Here is a 15,162-nt window from a genome sequence, read left to right as displayed (position 1 = left end):
AGCCCGGGGGGGACCCCAGCAGCCCCCCAAGGATAAAGAGAGGCCACGAGCAGGGCGCCACGTACTTCCAAAACAATCGTTGTATCTTTATTGACGCTCTGAATGCAATGACCTGTTTTTTTACTCTTAAGGAAAATAAACATCTTTTAGAAACAGCTTGTTACACACAATCTTCAGTGTGAAGCAATATACTAATAAGAACACTAGTCTTAACATTTACAGTCTTCATATATATTATATATATGTATATGTATACATATATATACACTATATAATGAGGCAATATATAATACACACGGTTTACCATTTTACAGTCATATGTACAAGATGTCACTAAAAATAGCCAGATTTCAGGCAACACTGCCAAGGACACGGGATATTTTTTTTTCCTTCTTTAAATTAATTTATTATTATTATTATTATTATTTCTCCCTTTTAAATTTTTTTTTCTCACCTCCTCTTTTTGTTTTTCACTCCTGTGTCCGAGGCAGCTGCTGAAACAACAGACATTGTGTGGCCAGCAAACCTTGGGGTGGGTGGGATGGAGGGGACACAAGAGGTGGTGGGGACACGGGGCGCTGGCTCTGCAGGGGACATGGATGGGAGCAGCAGCGTGCCCCCCTTTGCAGGGTGCTGCAGAGCTTGGGGGACTTGTTGGCTGTTTTTAGGATGAGATTTGGAGCTGGTTCACCCTGGGCTGCTTGCTACCTGTGTCAGGGTGACACAAAGATGGGCTGTGGAGCCTGGGGACGTGGGCAGGGGTCACCGAAGTGTTGGGCAGCCCCCCAGCTCCACTGAGGTGGCCAGGAAGCAAAAGCTGAGGGAGCTGAGCAAACCCAGGGCAGCGAGGGGTGAGCCAGGCCTGTGTGCAGGGAGGAAGCAAATGCCTCCTCCTCCTCCCCCAGGTCAGCACGCAGAGCTGTGGGGTTCAGCACAAGCACAGGGAGCAAAGCCCCCACACGAGGAGCCACAGAAGGGGGGCTGGTGAGGCCAAGCACAGGCAGGAGGGTGGGTTTGGGGGTCCTGGACAGCAGGACCAGGTGTCCCCAGCCCAGCAGTGCCAGCGCCTTGTGGAGTGGCAGGGTGGGGGTGCAATGAGTCAGGGTTTGGGGTTTGGGAGCGGGGCTGGGGCAGCCCGGTGGGTGCCCACCAGCCTGGCCAAGCATCCTTACCCCCCCAGCACCCTGGGAGTGGGCAAACAGGAGATGGAAGAACAAAACAGAAAAAGCAGAGTGGTGTTTCAAACAGCAGGCCGTTGTTTGCCCTTTTTTTTTTTCGCATTTTTCTCATTTTTCTCTTTTTTTTTTGTCTTTTTTTGTCTTTTTTTTTTTTTAATCTTCTTCTTCGCTGAACTATATACAGACACCATGAGGTTTGCTGAAGGCAACATCTCAGATCAGATCAGTGTGATATTGAGAGCCGGGACCCGCGGAGGGTCCGGCGGCCCCACAGTAAGACAACATCGCCGGGACCCCCCCCTCGCACACGGACACCCCCCGCCCCCTGTGCAGCCATGGCGGGTGGGGCATCCCGATCCGGACCCCGCGGATCCAGACCGGGTTTTACCGGGCCCCGGCGGGAGGGAAAGCCCGGCGCTGGCTCCGCCCGCCCGGAGCGGGCTCGGGGGTCCCGGGGCGCTCAGGGGTCCCGGCACGGCCCGGCCCGGCCCCGCTCTGCTCCAGGCGCTGCCTCCTCTGCCGGTCCCTCGCTGGCGGCGGGGCGGGTGCCCGCGGGCGCTACACCGGCTGCCTCTGCGGGGAGAACGGAGGAGTCAGCCCGGGATCCTTATGGAGAGAGGGGGATGCCCCTGGGTTGTCCTCATCGCCCCCCCACCAATAACCGAGCATCCACCCGGCATACATCGCTTTCAACCATCATCCACCACCTCGTCTGGTGGATAAGACCCCTCAGACCCAGCTGGGTGCCCCAGACCCAGTGGCTGGCACACCCGATACCCCCGGGATGTGATGCCCACACAGAGCTGAGCATCCAGGATGGGCATCCCCAGCAATTTGGGGTCTGAAGGCAGGTCCTCCCGCCACAGGGAGCTGCAGAGCATTGCGGGGTGCACAGGGGACTCTGGCTTACCTTATGTTTGGGACATCTCAGAGAGAAGCTCTCCTCAGTTAATAAGCAGCCTGCGAGGAGAGGACAAGGACGTGTCAGGGCACAGCCTGCGCTGCGAGGCAGCTGCCCCCGAGTGAGGGGAATGCAGCGTCCCCCCAGCCCACAGCCACCCACCAGCCACAGTGTGAAGGGCTCAGCTGAGGCCAGACAAACTTGTGACACCTGCCAGTGCCACCAACACAGCGGGCATCACCACCCTGGCAAGCAGCGAGCCACAAACCCCTGACCCTGGAGCAATGACCCACACTGAGCTGTGTCAGTGCCCAGGACCCCGTGCCCCATCCCCGTGGCCGGGCTCACCTGTGTCGATGGCACATGCGTAGTGGTAGGTGTGGGGACACCCCTTCTGGCAGCAGCCCACGGTGGCCCCTGCTTGCTGGCAGCTCGAGCACTTCTGCGCGCGCAGCCGGGGATTCGCAGCAGGGAAGGAGAGATGTGGAGAGACAGAGAGACCCTGTCAAAGCCCAGCACAGAAGAAGAGAACCACGACAGCCCCAGCAGCGAGGGCAACACGGGTGTCCCTGATCCTCTCCAGCCCCTCCTCGCCTCTCCCAGGCAGCATCCTTCCTCCCGTGCCAGCGCACTGTGAACCACACCACGCCCGTCACTGGGCTGTCTGCAGCCACGCACGAGGTTTCTGCCTGCCATGCCACCCCCCTGGATGACACCCAGCCCACAGCCATGCTCCATGGGGCAGGAGGGGAAGGGACATGAGCTGGGTTGTGCCCTACCTGCCCCGTCCCCAGCAGGGGCTGCAGGGATGGGAGCAGCTGGCTCTGTGGTGAGGGCAGCAGCCTCCAGACAGCCATGAAATGAGCACACAGGCTTGGGAATACAGCCAGCCCCCAAACCTGGCACTGGGGGGACTTGCTGGAAACCCCCTGCACGGCCTCTGATGGGAGGCTGCCCCCTTCCTCTCCCCAGCACTAAAAATCCATGTCACAGAATCCTAGAATGGTATGGAAGGGACTTGAAAAAACTCATCTCATTCCAGCCTCCTCCCACAGGCAGGAATACTTTCTACTAAAACAGGTTGCTCCAAGCCCCATCCAGCCTTGAACACTTCCAGGAACGAGCCAGCCACAACTTCTCATCCCCTTCAGCAACCTCCCTACTTTGCTTGCTCCAAGCACTGTGGGAGAGGAGCAGGGCAGGGTCATCCCCTCCCTGCTGCCCATCACGGTGGCATCAGGCTGTGTCGTGCCCATTTTCACCTCCCACCCTGCGGCATCTGTCCTGCTCTGAGCCACCCCGTGCAACACTCGACTGGGCCAGGGGATGTGACAATCCCAGGAGGGCCCAGCCGCCTTCCTAAAACATAACCCGCAGGCTATTTCTGTGCCTATCAGGGAGAGTTCAGGTGCTATCAGAGACGCAGCAGCACAAATCTCGTAGGGACCCAGCAGGGCTCAGGGTGCTGAGCACCTCCCCTGCTCTCCCAGGGCAGAACTATTGATTTCCATCCCGACCGGAGGCGCAGGCACGGGAAATATTTTGGCTGAAGGAGGCCAGCTGAAGATGCCGCCTCGGGCGTGCGGCCGAGCTCTTACCAGGTCGGCAGCCGCCTTGACAGCCTCCTGCAGCCCATAGAGCTTGCCCGCCACCAGGAAAACCCCAGCGGTCCATACGGCACAGGCCTCGTGCAGCCAGTGCTCCTGCGTGTCGCCCGCCGGCTCCTGCGGCGGCGACTCGGCCTTGTGACATTCGTGCCGCCGGGGCTTTTCGGCCGCCTCCTCGCCCTCTGTCCTCTCGTCACAGCAGTAGCAGCTCTGCAGCCGACGGAACATGCCCCGCGGGCTGGAGCGCAGCGAGCTCTGCTTGGCCGCCTCGGCGGCCCCCTCAGGCCGTGCGGCCTTGCCGCCGCAGCCGCCCTCAGTCCCGCGGGGCGCCCGCTCGGCCGCGGCGGGCACGGTGGACTCCTCGCCCGGCCCCTCCGCCCGCGCCTTCTCCTTCAGCCGCGACTTCTTCTTGGGCAGGCAGTCCTCGGGGTAGTAGGGCCCGCAGAGGTCCCCCAGGTCCTTGTAGTTGGCGGGGTTGCGGCAGAGGCAGCAGACCAGGCACGCGGCGCTCAGCGCCTTCGACACCACCGGGCCCATGTGCATGGTGGAGGAGGCGGGCAGGGCCGCCCGCGGCCGCGGCGCCGGCCCGGCCGGTCCCCGCTGCAGCCGCGCCTCGTCGCCGGGCGAGTTGACGACGGTGCAGGTGGTGGTGAAGTCTCCGCGCCGCTCCACGCGCACGTAGGGAGCGAAGGGCGGGGCGCGGCTGTCCGCCCGCAGCCGCTTGCAGGAGATGTACTTGAGCCGGATCTCGGGCTCGGCGGGGTGCAGCAGCGGGGCCTGCTGGGGCTGCCGCCGCCGCTTCCCGCGGCTCTTGCACCGCGCCGGCACCGCCTTGGCCTTGCCGTGGCCCAGACGCTTCCGCTGCCGCTTGGAGTAGCCGTTGTAGTTGGAGTGGTTGGCCCGCGGCTTCGGGCCCCGAGCCGGCCCGGCGGCCGAGCGTCCCTCAGGAGGGCCGTCGCTGCTCCCTGCCTCCTTCTCCTCAGTCTTTGGTTTTTTCTCCCGAGGCGCCTCCTCCGCACCACCCGGGCCGGCTACACGCTCCCGGGGCAGCGGTGCAGGCAGTGCAGGGCTCAGGGGCGCCTTGGCCATGCCCAGCGCTGCTGCTTTGCCCTTGCGGTTCCTCTTCTTGGGGAGGAGCCCCAGGTTCTTGGCCACCATGTTGGGGCTGGACTGGGTCCCTGGCGTTGACCCACAAGCCTCCCCCTGGCAGCCGTCATGGGGCAGCTTCTTCCCACCACCCGGCTTCCCCTTTGGTGCTCGGCCATTGGGGTTCCGGCAGAGCGGCTCAGCCACCGGCATCGTGGGCACCTTCTGTGCTGCCCCCAGCTTGGGCAGCCTCGCATCGCCCACTGCCACAGCCACCCCACTGTGCTTCACCACCCGCTCCCGCTCTGCCCCAGCCGGGCTCAGGGAGGAGCCATAGGCAGCGACTGTGGCTGCCACGGCTGTGGCTGCTGGTTTGCAGGTGAACTTCTTCAGGTTGGGTGAGGTGATCTTCTGGACGATGGCCTCCAGCTTGAGGCCGCGGCCCTTGCGGGGAGGCAGCACTTTGGTCTTGGTGGCCTCCTGGAAGGCCGCCCGGGAGGTGATCTTGATGCAGACATCGGGGGCCTCCTTTGGCAGGGGGGGCTTCGGGATGGCTTCGCCAGAGCTCTTGGGGGGCAGCTTGGCTTTCACCTTCTTGGCCACCGGCATTTTTTTGAAGAGGCTGGGGGGACCCTCTGGCTTCTCCTCCTTCACGCCACCGCTGTTGCTCCGCAAGACCAGGTTCCTCTTCTTGGTGGGGATGGGGGAGATGAAGGTGGACTTCCTCTTCAGTGAGTGCAGAGGCCGCTCTGACATCTTGCCGCCCACGCCCGGCCCTGCTTTGGGCAGCTTCATCCGTGCACCCACCTTGCCCTCCTTGTGGGGGCTGCCTGGCGCTGGCAGCTTGAAGGCAGGTGGGAGGTGGTTGTTGGATATGAGCTTTTTGGGCGCTTTGCAGTTCTTCAGCCGGACATCAGCTGCCCGCTTGCCCCTCTGCCGCTTGGTGTAGAAAACCTCCTGTGTCTTCGTGCGCGAGCGCAGGATCATCGACCGCTGGTCCCTCTCCCCGGCTTCCACCGCGTCCCCCTCCAGCGGTGTCGGCCCTGCCACCTCCTCCGCCGCCACCAAGCCGGGCACCAGGAGGGTGGCATCGCCGGCGTTTTGGACCACCCTGGGGGCCGGCCGGCTGTTGCGCTTCCTGGTTTTGAAAGCCACCCGCTGCTTCACGCCGCAGCCGGGCTTCTTCCCCAGCTTCTCCTGGTGCGCGGGGGCCTTCAGTCCCTCCAGCGGGGCAGGGGCGCGGGGCTCGGCCAGGGCGGTGAAGGAGCGGGTGCACATGCGTGCCGGCAGCCCCTCGGCTGGAAACCGGGGTGTTTGGCTCTGGGCGCTCTTGCTCGGTACCTCCGTCTGTCCGTCTGGCCCCAGGCAGGCGCTGGCCACGCTGCTGGCTGCTGGCAGCTCATCGAAGGGACTCAGCACGGTGCTGCCAGGGCCATCCCCCTCCGGCAGCCGGCAGTGGACCCTCTTGTTGCGGAGGCTCTTGCCCCGTGAGACAGGCTCCATCTTCCCCAGCACGTTTTCGGGCGTGAGTTGCTGCTTCACCATGGCCGATGAGGCGGATTCAGCATCGGCCGCCTCCAGGTGGGATGTCTCCCCTCCACCGTTCTCCTCCTCAGGCTGGATGTGGGGCAGGGAGGATTTGAACCAGCTTTTCACCTTGGTCTCCGTGCCCACAGCAGGGCCCAGCAGGATGACAGACTGGCCAGAGAGGCGTGGGGTGGGAGCTGAGCTCTCCTTCTCCACTGTGCTGACGGTCTCCTCGGCAGACACAGGCACCTCGCTGGAGGACAGCACGGCCGGCATCTCCGGGGGCTTGGGTGATGAGGCATCGTATGTCACTGACTTCTGCTCCGAGCCAGCCAGCTCACAGAGTGAGGAGTACTCCTCTGCCTCCAAGTCTGACTCCTTCAGATCCGGCGAGGAGATGATGGGGATCTCACTAAAGTCCCCAGCTGAGCAGCAGTGCCGGGTGTCCTGCAGCCACCTCTCGCTGTCTGCCTTTGATGCTTCATCGTAGGTCAGTGTCTCCTCCTCCTCCTCCATCACCTGCTGGCCAAAGTCCTGGACCGGCTCACTCTTGGCTGGCTGCTCTCCATCACACAGGTCCAAGCCGCAGGCGTTTTTTTTCTCCTTGCAGGAGCTCACCAGTTTGCTGGGGAACAAGCCCTTGGGGAGGTCGGTGGCCTGGAGATCCTTCCACCGCAGGCAGGCCTCGCCCAGGCTCTCCTCTGGCCACTCAAAATGCTCCATGGCATTCTCAGACGCCACCGAGTTGGCGGTGGTGTTTGAGTAGCAGCTGTAGCCGGTGGCTCCCGCGCTTGACGTCGCTGCCGGCATGCTGGGCTTGGAGTTGAAGGCCAGTGGGGCAGTGTCCTTCAGCACATCCTTGCTTTCGGTGGCTGTGAACTCCACCTGGGGACCCTCGTACACCTCCTCACTAAAGTCCTTCCCTGTGCTGGCCCCCGAAGCTTTGTCCAGCTTGAGGGGCTCGGTGAGCGTGCTGGAGTCACCCTGGCTGGGCCAGGCACCTTTCACCATGGAGTCCAGGCTGGGCCGGTGGTTCTCCATCTGGAAGGGGGACTTGGTGGTCTCCTTGCCCAGCATGGGCAAGTTGGCCCAGGCTTTGTCTGCCTTCTCGTTGATGGCATCCTGCAGGACGATGATCTCAGAAGCCAGCTCCTCCTGGGACAGGGCGCTGAGGAGCAGTCGGGGGCAGTCCCGTTCATTGCTCACATACTTGGTGAAGGTCTCCAGGGGCAGGGTGGCGTGGATACTCTGGAAAGAGTCATCTGATTTGGTGGACATGTCGTCTGGGGAGGTCACAGAGCAGGTGGACACCGACTCAGGCTTTGCCTTGGAGTTGCTGTTGACGCGGGCAGGGCTGCGGTTCTGGTTGCAGTACAGGAAACTCCTCTCCAGCTGGTCCTCTGACCCACTGAGATAGTCAGTGTCCTGTGTCTCAGCGTGCACAGACTGGGGGGTGCTCAGCGGGTCGGACAGGGGGGTCCCCACCTGCTCTGCCGAGTAGGTGCTGCTCTCAGGACTGCAGTGCTGCCCCTTGAGCTGCTCAGGGGTTCTCGCTGGGGTCTTGATGCCCTTTTTCTGGGGCACAGCTGCTTTGGAGAGCAGCAGCTGCTGGACAGTGTTGGAGATGTTCTCCACCTGGGAGGTGAGTGCCGTCAGGCTCTGCAGGCTCAGGTCTGACAGCAGGTTTTCAGGCAGCTTCTCCTTCTGCATGTTTTTGCAGTTCCCAGACTGAGTGTCGGGGCTCGTCCCGTCAGTGGGAGAAGGGTTCAGCAGTGGCATGAAATGGCTGTGGTCAGCAATGCCGGCCGGGAAGGCACCAGCATTCAGGGGCTGCTGGCTGTATTGGAAGTTCTCCAGGTTGGGCATCAGAGGGGAGGGAGTGGAGCTGTAGGAGGGGGACCTGCCGACGGAGCGAGCCGGCGAGTGGCTGGCGCTGGGGCTGAAGGTCTGGTAGTACTGCTCCGGCGTCCGGACGGGCGGCGCATCGCCCTGGCAGTAGGTCTGGCCTGGCTGGTTGTAATGTTGGTACTTGGCCAGGTTTTGGTAGTGGAGGGTCTCTGAGGCGTGATGCCGCCCCTGCATGGGCTGTGGGGGCTGCGGGGGCTGCGGTGGCTGCGGGGGCTGTGGTGGTGGCGGCTGGGGGGGCTGTGGCGGCGGCTGTGGGGGCTGCTCGTAGCCAATGCGGTTGGGCTGGTAGCCGTGCAGGTTGGGCACACGGGGGCCGGGGGCCAGGCTGGCAGCGCTACCCAGGGGCCGCTCCAGCGGCGGCTGCCCCGAGGGCGCCGTGCAGCTCTTGTAGGAGTGTGCCGGCTGGCTGCCCCCCGGCACCGAGGAGTAGGTGGAGGAGGCAGGGAAGGACTGGGAGTGCTGCCCGAAGTGAGGGCTCTGTGAGAAGGGCATGGGTGAGGAGACATCGTTGGGCAGTTTCTGCCGCTGCAGCTTGGGGTAGGGGAGTGCGGGCGGCTGCTGCTGCTGCTGTTGCTGCTGCTGCTGCTGTGGCTGCTGCTGGAAGTGAGTCCGGAAGGGCAGCGAGGTGGCTGCCGGCTCATGGTACGGCCGCCCACCCGCCAATGCCACTGTCTTCTTCATCAGGTTGTCCTCATACTTGGCCACGCCGCCGGGCAGTGCCTGTGGCTGGCCTCCCCACGCCTGCAGGCTCTCGTCCCCGGAATACCGGGCCGGATAAGGGCTGTTCTCCTGCACGGTGTAATTGGAAAAGGCCGGCCTGCCCTGCAGCTGCTGCCCTGCTAATTGCTTGTTTCCCCGGTGGTATTTCTCCACGGCGCTGTTCTCATAGCCCGCGTACGGCAGCTGCTGCTGACTGTAGTACTCCTTCGCCACCAGCCTCTGCCGCTCGCAGTTCGGCCCTGCCTGACTTTGATGCCTGTAATTCTCCAGGCGTGATGTATCTTGTGAAGTCGGCTGGTAGCTCTGCTGGTTGCCATGGAAACCACACCTTTCTCGAAAGGACTGCATGGCGCGGGCTCGTTATCTGCGAAGAGAGAGAGGCGAGAATTCAAATGAAGCGTCGCCACCACGGTGGCCGGGGTCCGAGAGGGCCAGTGTCACCTGCACCATGGGGACATCACTGCCTCGCCTCACCTCACCCAGCTGCTGGGCATTGCCCCGCTGGGCATCGTCTCTCAGCCACCCTGGAACACAGCACGTGATGCTGCATCACCTCGCATTGCCCTGCATTGTCTGGCATCACCCCATGGTGCACTGAATTGCCTGCGTGGCCTTGCGTTGCTCTCCAACACCACACCTCGTGTTTCACCTCCCTGCATCTTGTTGTCTTGCATCACCCCAAACTGCACCGCCCTGATTTGCCCTGCATTGCATCGCCTCGCACTACCTACCCTTGCTTCATGTTGCCTTGCTTTTCATCACCCTGATTTGCATCACCCTGCATCACATTGCTTTGCCTCATCCTGCATCGCATCACTTTCCATTTTGACTCCCTGCTTTGTGTTGCCTTGCATTGCATCGCCCTGAACTGCATTGCCCTGCATCGCCTCCTCCTTCCTCACCTCACATCACCCTGCATCGCATCACCTTGCATTTCATCCCCCTGCATTGTGCTGCCCTGCATTGCATGGGCTTGCGTTGCCCTGCATCTCATTGCCCAGCATGGCATCCCACTGCCCTGCATCCCATCCGTGTGCTGCACCGCCCTGGATGGCAGCAGCTGGCTCTGTGTCACCTCGCATCACTCTGCATAGTGCCGTGTCGCCCTGCATCACACTGCCTGGCGCTGCATCCCCACCTGCAGCAGCATGCATCCTCTCTATCCCCTGTAGTGCAGCATGGTGCCCATGGCTAGGAGGGTGCTGGGGTCTGGCTGCCTCCTCCCAGCCTGCAGTGGGCTCAGCCACCCTCCTGCCCTGCTGCTGGCGCTGCCCATCCCTGCTGCCCACCCCTCCCTGCCTTGTCACCTGGTGCAGTGACCCCCCACACCGTGCCGGGGTCCCTCTGCTTTGTGTTTCACACATCCACACCCCTCGCATCCACAAATCACTCCCGCCCTTCTCACACGCCTCCCCAGGGACGCCGAGATCCTGCGAGCGCCTCTGCACACCCCTCTTATCGCCATTCTTTTTAATTATTGGGCTAATTACTGGAAGCAGCAGCGCGGAGGGCCAGAACCGCAGGCTCTGCTGCAAAAAAAGTCATTTCAACTTGCTGGCTCTGGCCGTCTCTGCCGGCTGCTGCCTCCCGCAGCCCCCCCGGCCCCAGCCATCCCCCTGCCCCGGCGCGATGCCATCTGGAAGCTGTCTGCTCCCGCCAGCAGCCGTCATTACCCAGCGCCTCGCCACCGCCGTCATTAAAGCTCCCCATTTCCTCAGCCCGCCTGCTCTGGGAGCAGCGACGCACCTGGGGCACTGGTTTGATCTCTTAAGGCAGTCAAGTGGCTTGTGGGGGCTAATGAAGGGCTTGGTGACGGGGGGATGCATCCTGACTGTCCCCAGTAGCCGTGGGTTGAAGGTACTGGGGTGGACACAAGCCTGGATGAGACAGAGATTTGTCAGCCTGGGTTAGGGCAGCCCCAAGGGTCTGTGGCTGTCCAGGGACATCCTCAGTGCTGCTCCCTTGGCAGTGACACAGTGGTGGCACCAGTGCTGTCCCCTCAGCCTCCATCGAGGCAAGGAGTATAACAAGAGGAGGGCACAGGGTGCTGGCAGTGTCTGAGCCCATCCCAGCTCCTGGCACACTTCCCTGTGGTGCCAGGCAGCCTTGAGCTGGGACATGGATTCATGTGTGTTCCCCCATGTCCCTCCATCACCCTCATGCCACTGCCACAACATGTTAAACACCACATGGTCCCTTTGCTGGCAGTTCTGCCACAGCCACATAAACCACACTGCTGATTTGACAGGCCCCAGCTCAGCCCTTTTCCTTGCAGCACCCACCAGTAACACCTCAGCACCTTTTTGGGTCTACACACACACACACACACACAAGGGGCTTTATTTAATTCTATTTCCACAAACACCAGCTGCTCAGGTGTGCACCAATCACAGTGTCCTCGGGCACCACTGGAGCCAGGCTCAGTGCCACCCACAGCAGCCCAGCACCCCATCCCTCCCTGTTCCCCATCCCCTTCTGGGATGTTTTCCATGTCACTGCCACATATTGCAGTTGCATCTTGCAGGCTCTGTGGGCAACTGGATGCAGCTAAAGCCTAAATTCCATGGAAAAGATGGGTCAAAAAAATCTGGAAGGCTGGCACAAAAGCTCCTACCACAGCATGGTATCCTGTGCCAGTGCTGCTGGAACAAAGGCAGGAAAATCAAAGCCAGGCTGTGGGGCTGCCCTGGGCTGTGGTAAGAGAATTAATGGGAGCAAAGAGCCCTTCATGCTGTGTGGGAGTGGGTTTGAAAAATGAAATCAGCTTGAGAAGACCCTGGGCTGAAGCTTTAGGGGAAGCTTTTCTCCCCTTTCTCCTTTATTATTAATTATCGTGATTAATTAATTATTATTATTAATTAATTATTGTTAATTTTCCAAACAGCTGGGACAATGTCGGGATGAGCAGGAGCGCATGGTGCAAGGGGAAGGATCAGTCACGGGCACACAGAGGTGGGGATGCACACAGGGAACGTGTTCCAGCTGAAATCCCACAAGCCCAGAGCCACGGCCCCATGTCTCTGAGGGCCACCTGGGCACCAGGCTGTCCCTGGGAGGGGACACACTCATCACCAGCAGCACCCGGAGCCGCTGGCAGAGCCTGAGGCCGGCTCTGCTCTCGGATCTGCCACGGCGTTGCCGGGGAAGGGCCGTGCCAGATGTTGTGCCTGATGCAGGCTGATTCCGAGCAAACGCTTTAATGGCATCAAATCAAGCTGTCGACAGCAGGGAGGTTACAGCCTTCCCCCGGAGAGGGAGGTGGCTGTGGCTGGCCCCAGGGGCCCTGCCCACTCCCTGTCCCTGCCACGTCCCTGCTGGACGTGCTCTCCTGACCCTGAAGAAGTTTCCAGCCACTGCCTCTGAGATGGGAATTGATGCAGGGCTGTTGCTGCATGGCTGCAGCTGGACACCTGCCCTTGGCAAAGCCCTGCTGTAGCCAGGGCTCATGGCGTGGCTCCCTGGGAAGGGAGAGGACAGGGACTTGGGGCCACCACGGTGACCAGCACTGGCACAACCCTGTCCCTGGAACACAGGGAGCAGTGCTCACTGCTGGCTACAGCCAGAGCATCCTGTCCCCCTGGTCCCAAGGGAGCACGAACAGCCCAGCACAGCCCGTGTCACTCACGGGGGACACACAAGGACCTGCTGCACCTCCCTGATGTGCCAGGGTATGACCCGGGGCCATGGTGGTGCACGGGGCCATGCTGCCATGGTGCTGGGGCTGATGCATGGCATGGCCCATGCCAGGAGCTGAGCTGGGGCACCGTGTGGCACTGCCAGGCCAGCATACACAGTGGCCTGCAGCCTGCCTGCTGCTCATGAGGATTTGTGCTGTGTGGCTGGATTTTGCGTTATTTTCCTCTCCTTCCTCTCCTTCCTCTCCTTCCTCTCCTTCCTTCCTTCCTTCCTTCCTTCCTTCCTTCCTTCCTTCCTTCCTTCCTTCCTTCCTTCCTTCCTTCCTTCCTTCCTTCCTTCCTTCCTTCCTTCCTTCCTTCCTTCCTTCCTTCCTTCCTTCCTTCCTTCCTTCCTTCCTTCCTTCCTTCCTTCCTCCCTCCCTTCCTCCCTTCCTCCCTCCCTTCCTCCCTCCCTTCCTCCCTTCCTCCCTTCCTCCCTCCCTGCTTTCCTTCCCTTCCTTCTCTTCCTTCCTGCCTTCCCTGCCTTCTCCCCTTTCCTCTCCCATCCTCTCTCCTGGCAGGGACATGGCATTCCCGGATCCGGAGCCCTCTGAAGGCAGCCCAGGACTTCCCAAGGCAGGGACCCTCGGTAAGCCCCCAAGACCCCCAACCCCTCAGCCCAGGGGGCACAAGGCATCCCCCGTGTCCCTGCCTTGCTCCCCAGCTGAACCATCCCCTCTGCTCCTCCGGCTGCTCCCTCGCCCTCGCTGCTGCACCATCAACAAGGACTCAGCGACTAAAAATAGCAGCGGGGATGCTCCGCCATCAGAGCCCTGCTGGCACCGCCGACACCCCGCTCCCCACCCCAAACCCCCGGGCAGACCCCGTCCCAGCCCTCGTCCCACAGCCCCACACGGTGAGCTGCTATCGGAGCAGGGAACGAAGAGATTGGACCCCCCTGGATCCCCCGGCAGCTCTCAGCGAGGGGAATAAGCGCCTATCGAGTAGCGTCAGCCCCGGATTTGTTTAATTGTGAGCTGGTGGAGTTTAAAGAAACCCTTTCTGGCTGGCTGCCACACCGCAAAGTGCTCCGGAGAATTTGATTATTAAGGGAGGAGAGAAAAGGGGAGGCTGCGGGGGGGGAGCCGGGGTGTGTGGGACAGACCAGGAAAGGGCATCCTGCCTCGGGAGCTGGGAAGGAGAGGAGCTGGGGGGATGGAATACAGACAGACCCCCTCAGCAGTGCAGAGGGACCCCTGGGGCAACCCGGGGTAGGGGCAAACCCTCCACGCAGCTGTGGAGCTGCTGCTGTTTGTCCCTGCACCCCACAGACACCCCGTTGCCAGAGCACCCCCCCCTTCAATGCCCCTTCTGTGAACCCCTTTAATGCACCCTCTCCCCAGTGCACCCCCTGCACTGCCCCCCAATAAAACCCTTTAATGCGCCCCAATAATGTGAACTCCCCAATGCACCCCCTTACTGCCCTACCCCCCAATAAACCCCTGTAATGCACCCCAATAATGGTCTCCTCCCCAATAAAGCCCTGTAATGCACCCCAATAATGGTCCCCTCCCAGTGAACCCCTTTATTGCACCCCAATAATGGTCTCCTCCCCAATAAACCCCTTTAATTCACCCCAATAGTGGTCTCCTCCCCAGTGAACCCCTTTATTGCACCCTCTCTCCAGTGCACCCCCTTACTGCACTGTCCCCAAATTAACCCCTTTAATGCACCCCAATAATGGTGCCCTACCCAATAAACCGCTTTAGTGCACCCCCATAATGGTCCTCTCCCCAATAAACCCCTTTAATGCACCCCCATAATGGTCCTCTCCCCAATAAACCCCTTTAATGCACCCCAATAATGGTCCCGCTCCCCAGTGAACCTCTTTATTGCACCCTCTTTCCAGTGTACCCCCTTACTGCACTGTCCCCAAATAAACCCCTTTAATGCACCCCAATAACGGTCCCCTCCCCAATAAACCCCTTTAATGCACCCCCATAATGGTCCTCTCCCCAATAAACCCCTTTAATGCACCCCAATAATGGTCCCCCTCCCCAGTGAACCCCTTTATTGCACCCTCTCTCCAATGCACCCCCTTACTGCACTGCCCCCCAATAAACCCCTGTAATGCACCCCAATAATGGTCTCCTTCCCAATAACGGTCTCCTCCCCAATAAACCCCTTTAATGCACCCCAATAATGGTGCCCTCCCCAGTGCACCCCTTCAATGCACTCTCATTAGTGCCCCCTTGCCCCAGTGCACCCCAATAATGCGCTCTCCCCGCAGTGAACCCCTTTAACACCCCCCATCCCCAGCAGCGTCCCCCACCCCGCCGTGCCCCATCCCAGCGCCGCGGCCGGGGGGTTCAGGTCCCCAGGGCAGCCGCAGCCCCCCAGCCCCGCGTCCCGCCCCATTTCGGCGCTCAGCCGAGCGCAGCAGCTGCTCCCTGCACACTTCACTTGCCCGCAGATGATGATAAATGGAGCTGGGGCTGCGCCGCCCATTGCGTGGGGGTGGGCGGATGTGGGGAAGGAGGAGGAGGAGGAGGAGGAGGAAGGATGGGGTCCCCATCTCCCGCAGCCCCCCCAGATCACGCTGCTCCTCCCATCCAGCTGCT

At 61.3% G+C, this 15,162-nt stretch overlaps 1 protein-coding gene across 5 annotated transcripts in view; it reads right to left on the bottom strand.

Moving 5' to 3' along the window:
* Positions 1–65: 65 nt before the first annotated feature.
* Positions 66–15,162, bottom strand: part of RAI1 (retinoic acid induced 1) — a 74,923-nt gene continuing 59,826 nt past the window's right edge. For all 5 annotated transcript variants that reach the window (XM_064390940.1, XM_064390939.1, XM_064390942.1 and 2 more), the window contains 4 exons: positions 3,678–9,291; positions 2,428–2,521; positions 2,089–2,138; positions 66–1,751 (listed from right to left, as the gene is read on the bottom strand). In XM_064390940.1, coding sequence (XP_064247010.1) covers positions 1,737–1,751; positions 2,089–2,138; positions 2,428–2,521; positions 3,678–9,275 — 5,757 coding nt within the window. In that variant the 5' untranslated portion in view covers positions 9,276–9,291 and the 3' untranslated portion in view covers positions 66–1,736. The remainder of the gene's footprint in view (positions 1,752–2,088; positions 2,139–2,427; positions 2,522–3,677; positions 9,292–15,162) is intronic.

Source organism: Passer domesticus, chromosome 15 (genome assembly GCF_036417665.1).
Source record: "Passer domesticus isolate bPasDom1 chromosome 15, bPasDom1.hap1, whole genome shotgun sequence".
Taxonomy (NCBI): domain Eukaryota; kingdom Metazoa; phylum Chordata; class Aves; order Passeriformes; family Passeridae; genus Passer; species Passer domesticus.
This window is presented reverse-complemented; position numbering and strand designations above follow the sequence as displayed.